The sequence below is a fragment of the Sparus aurata genome, chromosome 14 (genome assembly GCF_900880675.1).
Source record: "Sparus aurata chromosome 14, fSpaAur1.1, whole genome shotgun sequence".
In the NCBI taxonomy this organism is placed as follows: domain Eukaryota; kingdom Metazoa; phylum Chordata; class Actinopteri; order Spariformes; family Sparidae; genus Sparus; species Sparus aurata.
The window spans coordinates 15,106,883-15,127,699 of NC_044200.1; the positions used below are offsets into that span (position 1 = coordinate 15,106,883).

The 20,817-nt window shown below is 41.7% G+C and overlaps 1 protein-coding gene across 1 annotated transcript in view; it reads right to left on the reverse strand.

Moving 5' to 3' along the window:
* plxna4 (plexin A4) overlaps positions 1-20,817 on the reverse strand; it is a 233,762-nt gene that overhangs the window by 16,734 nt on the left and 196,211 nt on the right. The window contains exons 20-27 of the mRNA XM_030439779.1: positions 19,854-20,088; positions 19,263-19,405; positions 16,828-17,096; positions 11,682-11,748; positions 10,751-10,897; positions 9,424-9,583; positions 5,163-5,266; positions 2,151-2,250 (exon numbers count right to left, since the gene is read on the reverse strand). Of these exons, the coding sequence (XP_030295639.1) occupies positions 2,151-2,250; positions 5,163-5,266; positions 9,424-9,583; positions 10,751-10,897; positions 11,682-11,748; positions 16,828-17,096; positions 19,263-19,405; positions 19,854-20,088 (1,225 nt within the window). The remainder of the gene's footprint in view (positions 1-2,150; positions 2,251-5,162; positions 5,267-9,423; positions 9,584-10,750; positions 10,898-11,681; positions 11,749-16,827; positions 17,097-19,262; positions 19,406-19,853; positions 20,089-20,817) is intronic.

The following is a 20,817-nucleotide window of genomic DNA, read 5'->3' on the forward strand; positions in this document are numbered from 1 at the left end:
AACAACCTACAAGTACGAGCCTGTTGCTTTACCAGAGAGGCGGAGAAAAGCCATAACCTCCGTGTCAGCTACAGAATACATTTTTTTTGGCTTGTGCCTTCCAATTTTCAGGTCTGTGAGATTGGATATGAAACTTTTAGAAAGTGTGCATGGTTAATTTTTCATGCCTTCTTCTCCCGGGGACAAGACACGGCATCGCCGGCTGACACAAAATCGAACAGGTGTCAGACGAGATGAAATATGTATGGCCCACCCAATGGCCGGAGTGGCGATGACATTTCCAAACACATGGCTCAATGAATGTTTACACAGTGTGAAAAAAAATTGATCAGTGGGTGCGGTTTAGAGAGAGGAGTGAAGGGAAAAGTGTTTTTCAGTGTGACGGAAATCAATCCGTCCAGAGAGAAAAGCGGGAGGAGAGAGTTCAGGGGAAAAGAGACAGCTGGAGATATCAGATACAGAGAGAGTGTGTGTGTGTGTGTGTGTGTGTGTGTGTGTGTGTGTGGACTGCGCAAATTCAATTACAGTATGATCAACTGAAGAAGTTTGTTTCTTCTTTGTGATACTCAAGCGAGCAATATTTAACTGCAGCGCTGTTATAAGACCTGTGTCAAGTGTTCTCCACACGTCTGGTTTGACTTGTGTGTTTTCAGTGATGCTAGATGAGTAACACACTGATTGTGCTGTTGTATGGGAGCTGGTATTACTTTAATTTATTCAAGAAGTTAGAAAGCTGAGAGTGATGATGAGTCGGGGATACACAGGAGAGAGATTTCTGGTTGGTTTCTATTCTGATCCACACGATGGAGGTTATTTTCCTTGTGTTATTGTTGTTTTTCTCTTTGTGGTTTTTGATGGAAACATTACATCAAAGACACAAAAGTTTCTACTTTCGTGGTCCGACTCAAGATGTTACACAGTCTTTGTCCTAATCTGTACTTTTTACCCCACAACTTTCTGTCTTGCTCCACTTTCAGTCTTCAGCATCCATATTAAATTTTTTCTTCTGTCTTGCTCTCCCCTATTTGGCCATTGTATTCAGAAAGAGTTCAAAGTCACTCTCAAGTACCACACCAGTTGTGAAGTGGATCACACTTGTGTTTGAAGTCAATCCCTTAAAAATATTGCGGAGGTAGATATTCCTGGCAACCACCCTCGCTCCCTTCCTTTTCCGTTGCACCTTCTCCTATCTGGTCTAATTTGGTGGCGGAGAAGCGAGGTGAGTCCGTATGGAGATGAGGGGATGCTAATAATGTGGCACCACATTTGATGTGTCTGAAGTGTTTGCGGCTAGCGAGGCCGGCCCTTTGATCAGCCACTAACTTGATGGTTTCTCAGGTTCAAGGAGACACGGAGCAGACGGACACTTGGAAAAAAAACACCAAAAAATACAAGAAGACTAGCACAGGGCTGTACTCTGGTCCAAAGAGGCCAGGACAACAGAAGAAAAAGTCCATTTTGTCTCTTGTTATGTTTCAGAAATCCTTTCAGATACTCTAAATTGTGTCTTGTCTTTGGAGGTCTGTCAGTGTTATCATGCAGGGTCCTGTGAATGCTCATCACCAGATATTGACTCTCATGTGGGAGCATCAAGAGCATTTCATTTTTACATGGCTATTTGTTTAGCCTGTACTTTTTCTTTGTGTTTTAAAGACACATATTCTATTTGCTTCTGTGATTTGATTGACTTAAATAATAACTCAAAAGATATTTTTTTATATTTCTTATTTCTTATGAGCAATTCCATTTTCAGTGTTTTGTAAGGTGCATTCATATGGGATGGGAAGGGCAGTCTTCATATTTTACTTGAATTTACTGAGATTGTCCACAGGATATGCTGTCAAGGCTCTGCGCAGTATCAACTCTCCAGAAGCAAAACATCTGTCCCTAATCAGCCACATTAATAATACAATTTGGAATCGTTTTGCCCACTTTATGCATGTGATACAAGCAAAAATATACATTTGTGGCTCATTTACATCAAGTGACAGAGGCTTTGTCGCTGTACTTAAATATGATAATCTTTTGTTGCTCCTTACCCTCTGTTGTCACTTTCAAATATCAATCTAGCCGATTTTGTATGACAAAGTGGCTGAAAGAGACACAGATGTCACTAAAACTGGAAGATGTACAGAAACATGTCAGCTTACCATATTTACTCGCAGAAGTTCGAGACACAGTGGAGTTGTTTACGGAATTGTAGGCTGTAACTTGCTTGGGAACCAAGGCCATTACTGCATTATCAGGCACCTGAAAAACAGACACACGTTTTGTTCAAATGATGTTGCAGACAAAAGCCATTCGTACAGATTTTGTATTTTTAATGTGTGCAAATTTTTAACACAAGCAATCAGAAAACCAATAGATCATTTTGTTGGTGTCATTTTCTATATTTCTCTCCATCTATTCCGGTTTCATGTGGATAAACTGAATATCTTATTACCCGTATGTGCTCAGCTCAGCCCACACATGCATATGATGACTGACAGGGGGGAGGGAGAGTTTAAGAGCATCGTACAGGCCTGTGTGAGAAGGGACGTCCCACAGTCTCTATTCAATAAAACCTTTCCTCTAGGGTCAGTTAGTGTGTACGTATTTGGGAGTGTGTGTATGAAGGTGTTAAGAGTCCAGCAGCGTCTGTATGTGCCTGTGTAAATGTGTAAATAAGTGTGTGTGAATGAATGAATCTCGTGCTCCTCCTTTTACAGTCAGCCAAACATGATTCAATTAACACAACTGGGATATGCTCTGCCCCGGCCGCACACATATGCACACACACACACACACACACACACACACACACACACACACACACACACACACACACACACACACACACACACACACACAAACGTAGTATACCCTATTCTGCATAATCTGGCGAGCCGTGCCGCAGGGTAAGGCGGGGTTAATTGAAGTGATCCCTATCACAGTGCGGGTGGATGGGACAGGGAATAAGGACCAGGGGCTTTTCGTGCATATATGCATGTGTGTGTATGTGTGCGAGCCAGGGTCTTATTAAGATTGTATCATTATTTCACCCAGTCACTCAATCTGCTCTTAATGCATAATACGTTTATATTATTGTAAGCGCAAGGCCCACAGGGCAGATCTTGTTATTCCTTTGTGGCGAGCCCCCCCCCCCCCCCAACTCACCAACACCCTTAAGCATGCTCCTTGATCACTGCTCTTACATGTTGAATAGATATAAAATCAGCGAAGCACAATGGAACATAATGAAAAGGAGGAGTGGCATTTGGGGAAATAACATTTGCAGGATAAAGGCAGAAAGCAGAGCACAGTTTCCTGAAAGGGAGGAGGAGGAGAGATATGTCTCTCATTACGGGGACAGGGAGATCTGATAGCGCAAATGCCAAATTGATGTGATGTTTTCCCGAAAAAAAAAAAAATCCAACTTTTCACTGAGTTTGTGATTCACTGTTACTGAATGGAGGCTGAGTGGTTATGTTTGACTAGTGGCAGATCAAACCAGATTGGTTTTATGAAGCAGAGCACATGATTCTATTGAGCGTGTCTGGTCAGTCATATTAGCCTCTAATAAGACAAACAATGTTTCGATAACATGTCTTGTGGACATCACAGGAGTAAATTTAGCAGCACTTCTGGGCTGATGTCATTCAATGGTGTTGTAAGAAGTTCCCAAAAGTCAAACTTGAAAAAGTACAGATGTCATGATAAAATATTAGTATTAGTAGGAAAGTACTTCAGTAAAAGTATTAAATATTAAATTTACTTGTGTATCAAAAGTAATTTTCTAGCAACAAGTACAAGCAAAAGTAAACTATAAATGTATAAACATGTATATACATTGACATGTTTTTTTTTCATCTAATTGCAAATAAAAATAATTTTTTTTACTAGTAACTAGTTACTCTCAAATAAATGTAGTAGAGTAAAAGTACAATATTTACCTGGAAATTTTTATTGTTGAGTGGAAGTATAAAGTAGCAGAACGTACCTTGTACTGAAGTACACTTAAGTTAATATACTCTCTATCACTAAGATGCATCATTGGATTGGATTACGAGAGCGATGAGATGTTAAACAAAAAAAAATCATACATTTAACCTTTTTCGCCTCAAGCCACAACATCTCAGTGAAATTAAGTTATTAAAGTGGAAATACTGTGTATGGATTGGCAGATGCCCTTGACTGAAGTCTGAGAGTGTCTGCGGTGTCTCCTCCCTTCCTTGCCCTTTGCTCAGCCTGCTGACAAATTTTGAGTGGATGGGAGTGTTTTCTTTTTGTCAAGGATAAGTCGCCCTTCTTTCCCATCCTGAAAAAATGAATTAACTTCTGTCTTCATTATCTTATCTCCGATTTGAATCAGCTCCCTAATCCATTCCACCGGCGCCTCGTACTGCGAGCCTGTATACACTTGCTGATGCTGACATTTAATTTAGTCGCCGTGGAATCAGCACTTGGAGGGGACAGTGGCTGCTTGCTTAGTCTCTTGTATTATTCACAGCAACATCAGAGACACAACAGCTTTGTTGACAAAGCAGGTCTGTTTTTCTCAGTCTCAGACCTTACCTTGTGCTATTAACTATGCATTTGTGTGAGTGCATACAGTACCCTGTGAGCCTGTGTCCTATGCTTATAATCCACTTCAGAAACAAAACGACACTTGGTCGGGACATCAGATTCTATCTAGAATCACATAAGGGATTACTTCCAAGTGTCACTGTTGTTGGCCACTTCCCTTTAACCTGACAGATAATTTGTGTTTGTGGCGTGAGTCCCTGTCAGCTGAGGACTTACAAAATGGCTATAAAAGTGCTTTCACTGAATTGTCCATGACATAGTTTTGGAGCTGAGCGAAGATCATCAGGTTGCACAGCCTAAGCAGAAAGAGCTTGAGGTGAGCTGAGAGGGCATCAGAGATCGCAACTGTGGATAGAGTCATAATTAGTAGTAAAGAAGAGTTCTTAATGGATCAGAGATGTGCTTCAGCATTGAGTTTGTGCACCATGACTTTGGAAATAGGATGAAAACAGTTGTAGCTTCCTTGGAAAAAAGAAGATGCGAATGTCCTCAAATAAAATATGTAATCAATCTATTATAAATGGTACTTAAGTATGGAAATATACTTTAAGTCCTTTAACAGTGTTTTTTTTTTTGTTGTTTGATTATAGTCGTACCTGATAATGGGCCAGCATGTTCAGTCTCTTCCAGTCCCCTTCGATCTTTGTGGTGACATCCTCGTCTTGCAGGATCATGCGCTGTCCCCGACCCTGACGCCACTCTGCAATCGCACAGGAAAAAACAAAACAAAACAATGAGAATATTACCAATCATATTCACACAGCGCTAATCATTTGACAATATTAACTTTTTATTCATACTTGTTTCCTCTGCTAAGGAGGTTCTGTTTTTGCCCCCTTTTTTCTGTGCATCTTTCAAGATATCTCAGCATGATGTTGATCTGCTGGTACAAGTGTTTTCCTTTTTTTTTAACCAGACAGTTAACAGTTAAGGTATGTTTGTTGTGACAATCATTATGTTTTAGTGCAATTCTTAAAGAAATGATGTTCTGTAACAGGCTGAAAAGTTCTGATAGATAGTCACTATCTATGTCTTCATCTGCTGAAGGTTTTCTTTGCTTTCTCCAGAAAAATCGTGTCACATTGTCATATGAAGTCTGAAGAGACTCACAAAGAGGTGGAAAAGCAGAACATTTTAAGAGTAGGTGTAGAACCAAAAGAGAAATGACACATGTGAGAGACAGTAACAAGAGCCGAGTTGAATTAATCACCCACTCTACTCTTTTTTAGAATTAAGCTTTTCCTTTACTTTGCTGGTGAGATCGAAGGGTGTGAATACAGCTGCATGCCAAGGGCTTCTGCCCTCATGCACTGCTCTCTGAAGGTGCTAGTGGTCCCTGCAGTCATCTTGTCAAACTACAATTCACAGCTCTAAGCCCCTTGCCTAGCTGCTCTCATTGCGAGGAGTTTTGTAGTAGACCAGAGTTATTTCCTTGCAGACAGAATGTGCAGAAAATAAAAACTGAAGACATAAAGTTATAGTTTCAAAGACTGTAAAACACCTAATTTCCATACTTTTCAACAAGTAACCCCCAGTGCACATGACAGTGTCTTTCATTTAAACAACATATGAGCATTTACATGACCTTACAACCAAATTTCATCTACACTACATACACACCAAGCTTTCTACATCTGTGCAACCTCAGCACAAAACAAAACAAAAGCTTTGATAGAAACATCTCACAATGCCCCAGCAACATTATCATAAGTGAACGAGGAAAGCCATCTCAAAAACAAACAAGCTGATGATTCCTCTGTTCTTTTTGCAGACATCATGGGCTTTATGAATACGTTATTGTGTCTGGGCCTCCTTGCTGTGCTTCCCTCTTGCGTCGGCCACTGTCATCTCTTATTCTGATCACAAACGGGGAAACAAAGCGGCAATCACTGTGCTGCATGATGAGGCCTGTCTTTGGAGGATCGACCAGAATTGTGTTAGCATCTGAAAAAACTGCAGGAAATAAAGATTCTCCTGTTGTTTTTGTCTATACAGTACATCCTCCCATAAAGATGCAAATGAACGCCCGTCTCCAGTCGTGGCTCAGTAAACAACAGAGGAATGAGAAAAAAGAACAAAGTCAGAAAGGAATAAATAAAAAGAATGAACTTTATGTGAAACCAGAGCAAACTGAGATTACTCTGATTCCCAAATCCAGTGGTCGCTACTCAGCAGGAAGAGAACAGTGTGTATGTGAGTGTGTCTAGAGACTCGCATTTTAGACTTGCATACAGCCAAAGAGATAAGGGCTTTAGGAAGTGTTATGGTGAAGAGAAAGGGCTGAAGGTGACTGTTGTTCTCCACTGAGATGCATGACACACATTTGCTAGAGGCAACATGGGACATAAAGACAAACACACACACACACACACACACACACACACACACACACACACACACACACACACACACACACACACACACACAAAGGGCCTAGCTTCTTTGTTCACAGGCCCCATCTTCTCTGAAACCCTGCAGGGGGACGGTGGATTGCAGCAGACGGGAATTAAAAACAATATCTGGGATAACAACACTCCTGGCCAATCTGTCTCAGGACAGGCCATCCACAATCCCATTATCCTTATCAGCCACTGCAATCAGTTTGTGTAAGTGTGTGAGTGTGAGTGTCAGAGATCATGAGAACCACTGATATTACCTGTGTAGAAGACATTGGATTGCAAGCTTAAAAGTATGCCACAATAACCAACTGAGTAAATAAATGTAAGACCTGTTTCCACTCAAGCATTATCATCATCATCATCATAAATATGCTAACTTCAGAAGCTAGCCAAAGATTTTGTCAAACATGTTCTCTCATATGTGTAATTTTCACAGTTTTTTTTTTTTTTTTAAATTGCCTATTTTGTCCTCATTTTTTAAAAGCATAATTTTCAAATAGCTTAATGCACCAAGAAGTGTTAACAATTGAGATGGCTCTCCATCATCACCTGCAATTAAACCTGGCTGGTGCTGATTCTGGTGTGAAATTATGAAAACACTTTAACCTGAGACATACTGGAAAACTGTAATTACATACTGTAAAATCAGATCGGAATACATTAGATGGTGTGATAACGTAGTTAGTGAGAATAGCCTCAGATAAGGTTTGCAGACACGTTAAAGCTGCTGTAATATATTTGTACTAAAATGAGTGTCAAATAGCTCTGTATTCCAACATTATCACTGTTACAGAGTGTTTGGTCAGTAGCCTATGTATCTTCTTGCCCTGTTCATGCAGTAAAAGAGAAAATACATTTTCTGGTATCCCTGCCCAATATATCCAATCAGGATAGAGAATGGCATAAAGAGGCTTGTGAATGTGCAGAGAACAGGATCCTCCTGTTTGCTGCTGTGTTTGCTGATTACCGCTGCCTGTTCATTTGATTGCTAACTGCAATGGCAGCTTGAAGATCTTTGTGTCATTGTGGCTCGATATTACAGCACATAATATAACAGTGACTTACACTTCAGTAGATCTTTTAGCTTCTAATGTTTTCTCCATTGTTCCTCTCGCACAATGTTGCTTACTGTTACTTATGCCGTCAAAGTTTTATGCGTTTTATGCAGAGTATTCAAGGCTAGGCCTTTTTATGTGTAATTATTTATAATTTTTCCATCCATAAATATCTAATCTTTTCTTATACGATCTCTCCATTACATTTCCTAAATCTCATACTTTACATGATATGCACTTATGTCCCCACAACACAAATCAATGCCCTTGAGTTCTCTGTCTATAAACAATAGAGACAGTTTTCTTCTAATCCTTGCAACATGCAGCTACATACTGTAAACATAGCACGGTAAAGAATATTTAATTCTGTTCTCTTGTGAGCTTGCTTTTACTTGTTTTTTTCTCTCACACTCAGACATACAGAACGAGTGGCAAGTCAACTCTCACAATCTCCAATTCCCTTTCGTAATAAAACAATAATAGAACAACACATCTTGCCCAATGGGGGCCATCAAACAATTTTATCCAGGAATGTCGTCAAAAGGCTAAACCAATCTCTTCACTTAGCTATCACACAGCTAGATTCCCGACGGTATGCACTCAGCTCGACAGAGATCCGGGGTTGGTTATAAATATGCTATTACGAACACACAACGGGGGCTTAGAAAATCCATCTGGCAATATTAAACCATAAAAAGCATGGCGCATGGCGCAGAGACAGCCTGTAGGTATCGGCAGACAAACACTCAAGGATAATATTGTTACGCTCACAAGCGTGCATGTCTGTGTACATGCCTTGTATACAGCCACACCAGGAGTACCTAACCCTGATCACTAGAAATCTTGCAGAGAAGTATTTCATTACACCTTCATCTTTCAGAGGGCCCTTAAAGTAATTTGCAAATAAATTAGATACCAGTGAGATACCCAAGAAATACAAAAGAAAAAAAACGAAAAGCCCCACAAAAATGATTTTGTAGAGAAGAGATCACTGAGTGTCTCAATTGATTAGCTGATCAATCATGTGACTCAGACACCAGTCGACAAGAGAGTTGATCGATGGGAAGTTTACGGGAGGGGAGAGACCAATCTCAGACATCTGACTGAGAGAGCCAGGAAATCAAGTCTCTTGAGGTTGAAAAGAAAGCTTCTTCTTTATATCTAAGAAGACTTGTACTTTTTAAGAGGGGCTGGGAAGGGTGGGGAAGCCTTTTGTAAAAATCAATGGGTGTCTGAGTTCAGCCTTCTTTTCTCCAGGCACATGGATGGGAAACACGGACAGATAGAAATGTTCTGACAAGTTACAAGGTAGCTACATGGATGTGTGGGAAATGTAGAATTACTTAAGCTATTTGCCAGCTCTTTTTACATTTATTTATCTATGAAAGGACAAAGATTTGTACCCAGGTCCATGTCAGAGGCTTTTAGGCGGTGGGAGTGTGGAACGTTCTTGTAGATGGCGTCCAGGATCTTCTCCTTCACCTGGCTGATGGTATCACAGTTCAGCGCCTTCACCTGGATCTCTGGGCTCTTCTCATTCTCTGGATGGATGCAGTTCACCACCTGGAGCAGAAATACACACAAGACTGCCACTGTTAGGGGAGGAGGACAGCTTTCATTATGTTTTACACGGGGGAAACCTTTACTTGGTATTTATCGGTACATTTTCTTGTAATATTTGCAAATGCTGCAGTTAACTTGGAAAGATACAAACACCTTCCCCATTTGATTTAGCGCAGTGGATACTTTGGGAAATATCTAATGCATGATTGATCTTGGCAGGGAAGCGGTTTGTGTGTTTTATGTTAATAATGTTGATTGCACTGTGGATTGGTACTCAATGGAACCGCAATAATTTTGTGCCCGCCAAAGGGTCGGAGCAGAAAAAAAATGATCGCTCAACAGGGAAAGTGCTCTTTCCTCGGAGCTTGAAAAGAGACAGCAATGCACTACCTGAATTGATGAGCAGTAAACCAGCTAATTACAATATTATTAGGATATTCATCAGTTCTTTCAGTGCTGCCTTGAGGTGTTGGATGGAAATACCTGTATTACAAGATTAACGCAAACACACATCACTGACCCCCTCTCACATTATAAATGATGAGGGTAAATTTGTTATCTTCTATGTATATAGCATCCCCAATGTGTATGTGTACAGTTAACATAGAATTCATGCGTCTGTTTGAGAATGTGCACCTTTAGGTGTGCAAAACTGGGTGTTAAGCGGAATATTGGTGATTCTGTTCTAATAAGGCCAATTGATGGCACATTTCCTGAAAGTTTTTTCTGGTCATATAAAAATCTGCACTCCCAGAAACAAAGAGATGTGACACAAGAAAAAAAAGAAGGGTAGACTAAACAGTGTCTGGGTTCCCCTGCCTGAACAAACATATCAAAGTGGAGAGAGGACGACAACCGACAGACTTGGGGAATATATAAGAGGTTCCAGAAGGAGAGAGCTTCAGCCTCACATACACATGCATAATATATTTCCTTCCTCCTCACCCCGAAGCACCGCTCTTTCCCTGACAGCGGCAGTCTCAACAGGAAGTGAGGTCGCCACTCCTGTGCCCCCTTCATGTCAAGCGTGACAACGACAACTTTATGTCCCGTTACTCATCTCATGACCAACAACCCATAACCACCCCTTTTCTCTCCTCTTGTCCCTGAAAGCATATTAAGCGTCCCCTCCTTGCCCCTGGAGCCCGGGGCAGGTGAACCCCTTACCAGCGTCTTGTAGTCAATCTGTTGTCTGATGAGCTTGTCCTCACTGAGGGAGTAGCGTGCCTCTCCTGTGATCGAGTCAATGGGGCCTTTCTCCATCTGCTGCTTGATGGCACAGAAGAGGGAGAAGAGAGGTTCCCCTGCACACTCCTGCAAAGAGATTTGGAGAGAGAAACAAAGCAAAAGAATATTAAAAAATGAACTAAAATGATGTTGTTGCTTTTAATGTTCTCCAGATTGCCTTTCTTCCAGAGTTGCTGAGCAAGACTTATAAAACATCACCCCCCAAACTCAATTGTACCTCTAACTTAAAAGAAAATTGTATCACCTATCAATATATATAGTGTGTTGAAACAATGCCTGACGTTTTTTAAAAATTGGATGGATAAACATAGAAAAATGCCATTAAAAGAGACTTGTGAAACCAACCCCACCTACCCTTCTGAAAACACAGCTGTTTATCAAGCAGAAGAGACCGGACATTTATCATTGTTCAGAACACAGAAGGGATGGAGAGATGATGGAGAGATTTTTTGACCCAAAGGAGGAGAGGAGTTGTGAATTTTGCTTTTAGTGAATGGAGCAAAAGGTACTCCTCAGCATACATGGTGGCTTTAAAAGGACAACTTCTTCTCTTATAAATCTGACAGGGCAGTTATAGCAGGAAATATGTTTTCTTCAAGACTAGCACAGAAGAGAAGAAGTATTGCAACACAGAAGAAGTGGACTTCTGTGAACAGATATCTATCACAATTACTTGCCATTACTTGTATCTAATAAAATTCAAAATTTGTGAAAAAAAAATCAAGCCTTCAGTGAGGTGACAGTGATTTCATTAACTTGGTTGAGGCTTGAATTAAACTGCTTGTGGTAATGTTTTATTGCAGGAGCTTAAAATGTTCAATAAAAGTTACAAATCAGATATTTAAGTTACCTTCAGAAACTTGTAGAGGAGAAACGTAAACCAGTTGGTCAGCATTTTCTCTGCAACAGACTCAGTCCTGCAAACAGACAGACACAAAGCACATAATGAACATATGATCCCCTTGCTCTTATTACCATCATAAATATTCAACACCTTCATCAAATATTCTGCTAAAAATGATGACCGCTGCTAATGAAATGGCTTTCGTTACACAAATATAATTGCAAATACATGAATTGAGAGAGCCTCCGCACATGCTATATGATGGCCTTTTCAGACAATCTTTTTGGATGGCTTTTATGCTCAGGCACGCCGAGGGCAGCTCGTCTGCGGCGGCGGGGATTTTAATATGAGGCAAAGCAATTAAAAGCCTTTATTTGATCCCAGTGGATTGATGTCGTTAGGGGCTGGAGCAGCTCTGTAATAACACTGGCCTCATTATCAAGCGCTCCCTTGCCTATTCACTGGACTAACACTCGATCCGTGCACAATAGAAAGTGAATGAATACATCTCCCTCTCTTTCTCCACCTGGCATCCATGCTCCACTGGTGTGGCAAAATGGCATGCGTCTGCGTTTGTGTGTGTCTGTGTGCATGTGTTGACCTGGGCCAACATTGTGATTGATCCCGTGTGAATGGCTAATATGCATACATAATAACAATGGTGGTGGTGGCGAAAGAGGAGAGGCGAGGATCGGATATCCTTTGACAACAACCTTCTTGACCAGCAGCAGGGGTGTGTGGGTAATCTGTCAGAACACCTCAAACACACACATCCCTCCCCTCTGCTTTCAATGAGCAACTACCATCGGCATCAATATTTTAGGATTAGTGTCCATTGTGTCCGTTTGTGTGGTTTTTTTGCCCTGTGTTTCAGCTGCCACCTGCAGCCCTCCCACCTTCACCATTCACACAGCCTCTTTAAGGGGCTCCACACAGAGGCGTGAGGGGGGACATGTTGTCTGCTGTGCCAGTGGGCTGGCCTGGCACCCCCCCGACAACACTGGCACAACACCTGGGGGGGATTAACTTCCTGCCTCTCACTGTGCCCGCGCTTTCATTTTGCCGCCCCTCCCGCCTTTCCTCCGTCCACAAATCCAAGGGTCGACAAGGTCACTTTTCATCTTTTCTTTCATGTGTCCTTGCTGTCTTCCTCCCTCCCTCTGGCTCTGCCCACTCTGGATCCTGTAATCATACACACTTCCAAATCCTCTCCATTTCCACAAATGTAGCCCATCTATCAAAAGGATGAAAGAAGCATGTAGAAAGGAGGAGGTGCACAGGGAAGGAAGCAGGGAGGGAGGGAGCGCTGAAAAGGGAAAATGAAGAAAAGAACGAGAAGAAATGACTTGGCTAAGTCTGGCCTTCCCTTTTCTTCTTTTTAAACGTCCTTTTTCTTACTCACTTCCAATAGATATTGTGTTTTTGTGTGGCTGTGTAAGTGGACAAGTGTGCGGCTGTTTTAAGGCTAGCGTGCAAAAGGCACAAATTAATCCCACTGCGTATGCGTTCAGAAATTACCATGTGTGCTGACTAGTGTGTATTTTGTGTGTGTGTGCGTGCGCACGCTTCTGGCAGCGGGTGCCAGCCCTGCAGTAATACTAAGTCTTGGCACGACCACACCAGTTTGCTTATGCTCATTCTCGATCACAGCAAAGTCTATGGGGAACAGGGATAAAAATGGCACTGTGACGGAGCTGCTTTAAGATCTAACGTTAGCATTTGCTATTACAACTTTCAAACAATCTTCTCAGAAACTCTCCTCAGCTCTCATACACAAAATACAGCACCAACCTATGTTTGGGTTAATGCAATGAAATGTGCCGTAGCGTGTTGGCATGGTCAGGCTTGCCTACTTGGCAGCCAGTCAGAGGGGCAGTGGGCATTGAGAATGATCTAGAGCAGAGGGGACCTGGCAGTGCTTAGTTCCCCCTGATTACCGAGGTAGGGTTGATGGGAATCCGTGCTTCATCACACATTTAACATTTTGTTGGCTGCCAGTAACGTGTATTGGTGTATCTGTATGAAATGGGCACTTAGACTGTCTGGAAAACTGTTACCTCCTGAAGAACTGTGAATCTTTGATGGTAGATATGGACATGCAATCCAACTAATGAAACCACAACAAAGTACTCTATCCATCCAGTCTAATCAAACCGCTTCACCTCTTCTGATATTTCTTTGGTTTGCATGTTAGATTGTTCCCTAAGTGCATCATTAATTGCAGATATTTTTACAGACTGCAAAAATGACAGAAATACCTATCCTAGAACACAAGGTGGCATCTTCAAAAGCCTATATTGTCAGGCCAACAATTTATCACCAAGACAAGCCATCATCAAACTGATCAAAAGCTGATTATTTAATTAAATTATCATTTTGAGACGACATACTACATTAGGTAGGAATAGAGGGCCTATCATGGCTGCATCTGAAGGTCTTCCTCTTGCTGCAGTCACAGTTAACAGACACAGCTTGAAGTAAGAAATAATTTCCATTTCTCACTCTGGCTCCTGGTGAGGAAGATTGGTCATCACATGTGTCAAACAGTCTCACAGTGACAGCTAGCTGCTGACACTTACTGCAGACATTTTTTCCTTTCTGTAACTCATGCACAACTAAACAAAACAGACATTATCGTTACAGTTAAACAACGCTGTGTGATGATTGTGTGTACGTGCTGGAGCCAAAGTAAGGTTGTGATCGACGGCAGAACATATTGGGCTTTCATCTATTGACCAATATAAAGACGGATATTTTGACGCATCAACTGCAGCCAAACTAAACTTAAGGCTTTGGACAGGCTGTTTAACTCTGCATGATTGGAAGAGGGATGGTGTTGGGGGGGAGGCGAGTGAGAGATGGAGCAATGGAGGGAAGAGAGGAGTTGAAGGAGGAGAATGCAGCAAGGAATGCGACAGATGGTTGTGGAAGGCTCTCGTTAGTTAGCTTGCCTGGTGGTTGTGCTTCAGCACAGGTTGAGATGGGACAGATGGAAGGATGTGCGTTTGTGTGTGGAGAGAGGAAAAAGGCACACGCACACACACATACACACATTTCTTGGAAGAGGAGGCAGTGGGTAGCCGTGCTCAGATGCTGTGCCAGAGACACCCTGCTCACGCACTTTAAGCATTGATTTAGCAATCAAGAAAACAGGAGTGGGGGGGGGGGAAGCTGGGAATATAGATTGAGAGAGCGAGTATAAGAGGAGAAGAGAGAGATAAAGATAGTGACGGTGTCACAAGCAGTGCAGGCATCAGAACTGAAGACAAATAAAGGAGAGAGCAGTGGAGAATGAGCAGACAGAGGCAGGTAGCAGAGGAGAATAACACTCAAAATGAGCAAACATTGTGAAAGAAAGAAGGAGAGAACAAATTAAAGACAGAGAAGAAAAGAAGGAGGGGTGCTATCTTTCCGAGACAATATTAAGCTCCGTCTTCACAGCCTTATGCCTGTGTATCTGGGCTATTTTCAGCCGCTATCCAAGGACACGCCAGTCAGCCCACACTATGGGGTGGCGTAGCTTGCTCACACTGCCTCATCAAATCTGAAATGCATGCTGGGATGTTGAAGGACTAATAAGCGCATCAGAGGAGGAAGAATGAGATGAAGACAGTCTGATCAGTGGCCATCGCAATCGTGTGTTTGACAAATGGGCAATCAAACCGGGTGAACATTTGTTGTAAACATGTGCTCTCTCTCCAGTGCTGGATGAATGCGATGGCGCTTCCCTCAGGGTTATCCTTCTGCCTGTCCCTTGATGACAAGGAAGAGGGAGAGGAGAAGAGGAATGTGTGTGTGTGTGTGTGTGTGTGTGTGTGTGTGTGGTGTGTGGGTGTGTGTGTGTGTGTGTGTGATGGAAGAGTCCCTGTAGCACTTCTCTATTTCTTTTCTATTTCTGCTTAAATTCATAACCAAATCCCATTCTGACAAGTCATGTATGTATGGCACATATAATATGCTGTGACATGTTAACTAAGTGATCAAAGAGCTGGTATAACTACTTGCCTCCATGTCCCAGTACTCAGCCTTCCTCTCTTAGTGACACAGCTTTTAAGTGTCTGCATTGTCCTTGACTACCTCTCCCCGTCTCTGCTGTGCACGCCATCTCTTATTTTGTATCTATTGCCAGGATCAGCGGTTAACTCCATTGTTTAGTGGCTGCGCCATGCTTGGCGAGATCTGGCTGCAATTAATCATGCCTCCTGCCCAGACAGCGTTAATCTCTCTCTGCATCACCAAGCGGAGTCTAAACAGGCTTTCATCAGGTGAATATGCCCACCGTCTTGTAGACAGTGCGTTGAACGGCATTCATTTCGGTCCCCTGCGCATTAAGCTTGTCGTATCTGTGTGTGTTTTCACTGGCAGAGATGAGCTTTTAGCCGGAGGGAGACTCAGAATTAGATGACTAATTGAAATTAGAAGTACAAATTAATTTGTGACATGCCAGTCAAATCATCTGGGGATTTCAAGAATTGACTGATGACCCTCAAGCAAAAAAAGGCATACAATACCATACACATTTATGTATAGACACCCATGCACAAATCACACAAGCTGTTACTCGAATAACCATAATCATCACATTTACCAAGCACCACAGGCAGAAAGCGTAATCACACACAGTGCTGTGTTCAAGTGCCTGCCATTGAGACTACAAAACCAGGGGAGGATTGTGATTGTACTAGAGTGCAAGCTTTCATAGTCTCACTTTCTCTCTTTCTTTTTTTTCCAGAAATGAGCATTTTCTTCCCTCTTGAGCTATTTCAAATTGGATTCACTGCTAATTAATCATAATAATTTTGCTAATGATGTGCAAGGCAATGCACTCTGGTGTCTCTGAGAAAGAGCCAGCAATTCAAGGTCACTGGAGTTAATCCAAACATGTGACAGATAGGAAGCGCAGCAGCATATCCTGTTCTTGATAGTAAAAGGGTTCACATAAAGCAGTACAAACCTTTATTTGTATCCATTAACAAGCAGAATACAAGCTAAATATGAGTGGCAGTTGTTCAGTGTTTAAATATTTGGGGGGGGGGGAGAAACTGGCTGTGAAGCAAAGTGGTCACACCCAGCTGTGTAACTTTAGGCAATTGTTAGACATTGAAAGGAGTCACGTTAAACCCTGTTCCTCTTTTTTGTGCCTGCTTCTCACCTGCGGAGCAGTAGCTTTGGGTGGTTTTTGCTCTCAAGGTTGCGGTCTATGAGGTCCGATAGAAGGTGCTTCAGGACATCAGTGGCGTACTCCAACTTGCTCTGCAGTACCGTCATGATAAGAGAGGCCACATTGCCACGGTCCCTCATGGAGAAACCACGCTGGGCCTCCAGAGTGCGAATAAAACATAGCAGGTAGACCTTGTTGTTAATGAGCTGGCCGAAGAGCTTCAGGCCCTTCTCCACCTGCTCCTGGCGGTAGCCTGGCACCTGTGATGAAACAGAAGAGATGTTCAATTGACTGAGACCCATTAAAAATAACAAGGAAGGAAAGAATTACAGATTGTGTAGTGACATTAGTCATCAGTTTTTTGGAAGAAATATTAGCTCTCTGCCTTAGACCAGGTTTAGAGAAGTTAAAAAAAGCTTAAAACACATAAAAATCTGCATAGTAAATCCACTTATAGTTTTCTCCACATTCTCTATCTAATACATCCATGTTTATAAATACGATTGGAAGGCAGGGACATATAAGAATGTGGGGAAGAAAAAAGAGCTTAGGGAGATGAGGAGTTTAACATCTTGCAGCTTTTGTTACGTTTAGTCTGAAGGTTGAGAATAAAGGCAGCAAAACACTAAGCCTCTTGAGGGAATGTTTATTACTTTGATGGTGCTGTGTTCCACACTAACGCAACTAGAAAGGGAGTGCAGTGATGTGAATTCCCCTCGTCTGAGCCTGGATTGTCCCTGCACCATTTATACAAGTCACTTACCGCACATGCCTCTTTTCTCATTTTATTTTTCTCTCATAGAACCTATTGAGATTATGTTTTTCTTTTTTTCTTTTTTCTGTCAAGAGCACTCGTGGTAAGACAGCATCTCTTTGTACCCAATGCAGCTGTCAACCAGCATATGTTCCATCTTTTTACCTTTTCCTGGAGGAAGCCCTTGTAATCTGCCGGGAGCTATTGTTAAGTTGCAGGTCTAATTTCATACTGCCTGACTAGATGTGTAGTGTTCACGTGTGCACGTGTTTTGAGTGTTTGCCCTTTTTTCAGCATCTACATTATATATGAGCATGTGAATACAGGTGCACGCATGCAAATCTGGGAATCAGTGTGCATGTTTAATGCAATCTTTTGTGTCTACCTAAACAAACTGTGAATGGTAATGGGTAACAGACCCAACAAATACATTCTACAGTATAATTTTTTACATTTCTCTTAGGATTAGGGAAGACAGCATAAAACCGCAAAATGGGAACACTGGGATATAAAAGTTTGACAGGTAGAGGAATAAAATGACAACGCCTGCTGATACAGAATTTTTTTTTGCTGCAAAGATAAGGAGCGAAGTGAGAAATAATAACGGCAGGCAAAAAAAAATCACATAAAAGCAGAAAGCAAAATGGGATCCAGGTGTACGGCGAAATTGTTGGGAAATAAGAGGGAAAGGAAGTGATTTTGACTGCTAAGAATAAACTGTAAGAGTTACAAAGAACAAATAAAATGTCAAGAAGCAGGCTTGATTGTGCTGACACATGCCAGACTATATTTTGATATCTTTCTCAGCATGTTTGATTTTAACTGAATGCCTGGTATGTTTTTTTAAATATCTCACAACTGAGCAAACTTAGCTTCGGTGATAGAAAAAACGACTTTCTATCGCCTGTAGTGTTTCTAACTATCTACAGCCTGCCGTCATAAATTTGACTCTAATTCTCCGACCCATCAATAACAATTAAGCAGCCATCAACTTCCAAAGACAAGCCTGCTGCTTTTTTCATTAGGTGCCTATTCCGCATTATACTCCTCATACAGTTCGACATTTATACCAATTAAAACATAATTAATATTGCTTATTACTGGGAAATTCTCATCAGGGATAGAGTGGCCAACCCTGAGGGCAGTGAAATGGGGGTCCATCATCCTCTTAATGGAACAAGACGACCTGCTCAATTACAGCTGTCTATCAATGTCACCACTGGGGATAAATGACTTGATTTTTTTTCTTCTGCTTTCCTCCCTCTGATTGACTTTTAATTTGTTTTTGAGGTGGTGAGAGAAAACATTGCAGCGTCTCATATCGTTTGAGTTATTAATGAGAGCATGCTCCTGATTGGAGGGCTGCCTTGTTTGTTTTTGAAAAAGTGCTGTTGTCGGCCGTCAAAAGGCTTTTGTTTACTCGACAGCGTCGGCGTCAATTTCACCTTCTGTGACCCAATGCATTGTTAATTTGTTTGTTCATTTTGCTCTCTTTTCAAATAAGGCTAATTGCATTGCGATTGTTATTTGATAGAGACTGAAAAACAGGTACACGCTTGTGTCATCTGCAGTAATCAACTGGAAGAAGGACGCTAAATTGCCTGAGAAATTGGTGCCAACTCCTTGTCTTTTAAGAATTCGTAAGAGCTACTCATGAAATATTTTATCATACCTCCAGATCTCTGAGTACAGGGTGTTCTTCGATGCCTGGGAACAGGACCCTCATGGTGTAGGTCCTGTAGTCCAAGAACGGGATTCCCGCTCCATCCAGGTCACTGGTCAGCTCATGGATGTCTGTCTGGAGCTCTGCAAAAGCTGATACATGCACCACATCCACAGAACAGTTAGCTCATGTTAGCAATGTTATGGCACCTATGATCTGAGCTTGTTTACTGTCACTTGATCAATGTATTAGATATGTATATACAAAATGGCACTGGAGGCTGCCAATATTGAATTCTTTAAAAAACTGTTAAGCACAAACTGTAATTTTACTCCACATGTTCACTCCACAGGTACTGCTTTTATTTCTGTCATCTCTGATAAGCTTCTCACAACAGATGGATTCCACAGTCAGCTTTTAAAATTCTTAACAGAGTTGAGATTAAAGAACACTTTCCACAATATAAAGCTAGCACGGGTTGACAAACAGGGTACATATTTTAAAAAGTTTAAAACACTTCCAAGGTAGCAAACTTTGCTCGATCTGCTGAAGAAGGAAACACTGAAAATCCATATAACCTACAACATATCGACCTCTTACCCTCTTTGCACTCCAGAGCCACACGTGACTCAAGGTTGTCCATCTGCATCTGCAGCCTCTTCAAGGTCAGGTCACTCTCACGAGACTTGCGCTTGTAGGCAATGAGAACCACCACGATGAAGAGGATGAGCAGGGCACCGGCTGCAGCAATGCCAATGATTGCAGTGCTGCTGAGCGGGCTGTCAGATGTGATGTGGACAACACCAGGGGAAAACTCGATGCCACCCACTCGTGCCTTGTGATGGCGAAAGACAAAGCGGCGGATTATAATTATTGCATGTGCATAAATACAAAATGTATTTCCTTGAGAGGTTTTCATGGGGAAGGGCCATTGGTTGGCATCTGGTGTTGATACTTAAAACATGAGGCAGGTGGTTCAGTATACCAAAGCTATAATCAGAGAAGAACTTGCCTTTAATATCACTTAGAAATAATACTTAAAAAAATCTTCTGACCCATAGAAAAGGAGGAATGAATGAAAGGCAAAACAAATCACAAATATTTATAAACCATCATGTAATATCCACTTTTAGAATCACATTTAGGTCCATAAAACATTTTTCTGTCTTCAAAAGCGAGACCAAAGCTCAGACAGACAGACATATTGATTTTCAATTTAAATGTGTACACACTTCTGTTTATTTGTGTTTTACAGTAAAGTATCCATCTCTGTCTGTGATGCTGGGCTCAGGTGGTAACATCAGGAAACGCTTTGTTCAAAGTGGTCTCTCTTAAAACCACAAATGGAATCTTTATTGAGTTTGCCCTGGCCATAATCCTTCTTATTGAAGGCTTATTTGTTTGTCTTTTGTCTGCTTGTGGGCAGTAACAGGAACCACACAGCTGATTGGATTAGAGTGGTAGTCTGTCTTGAAGTGGACAAGAAGATGGATAGAAAGCAACACGAGGAATGTCCTTCTGTCCGTCAAACTGTCAATCGATTTGTAAGTCTGTCTGCCTTCTC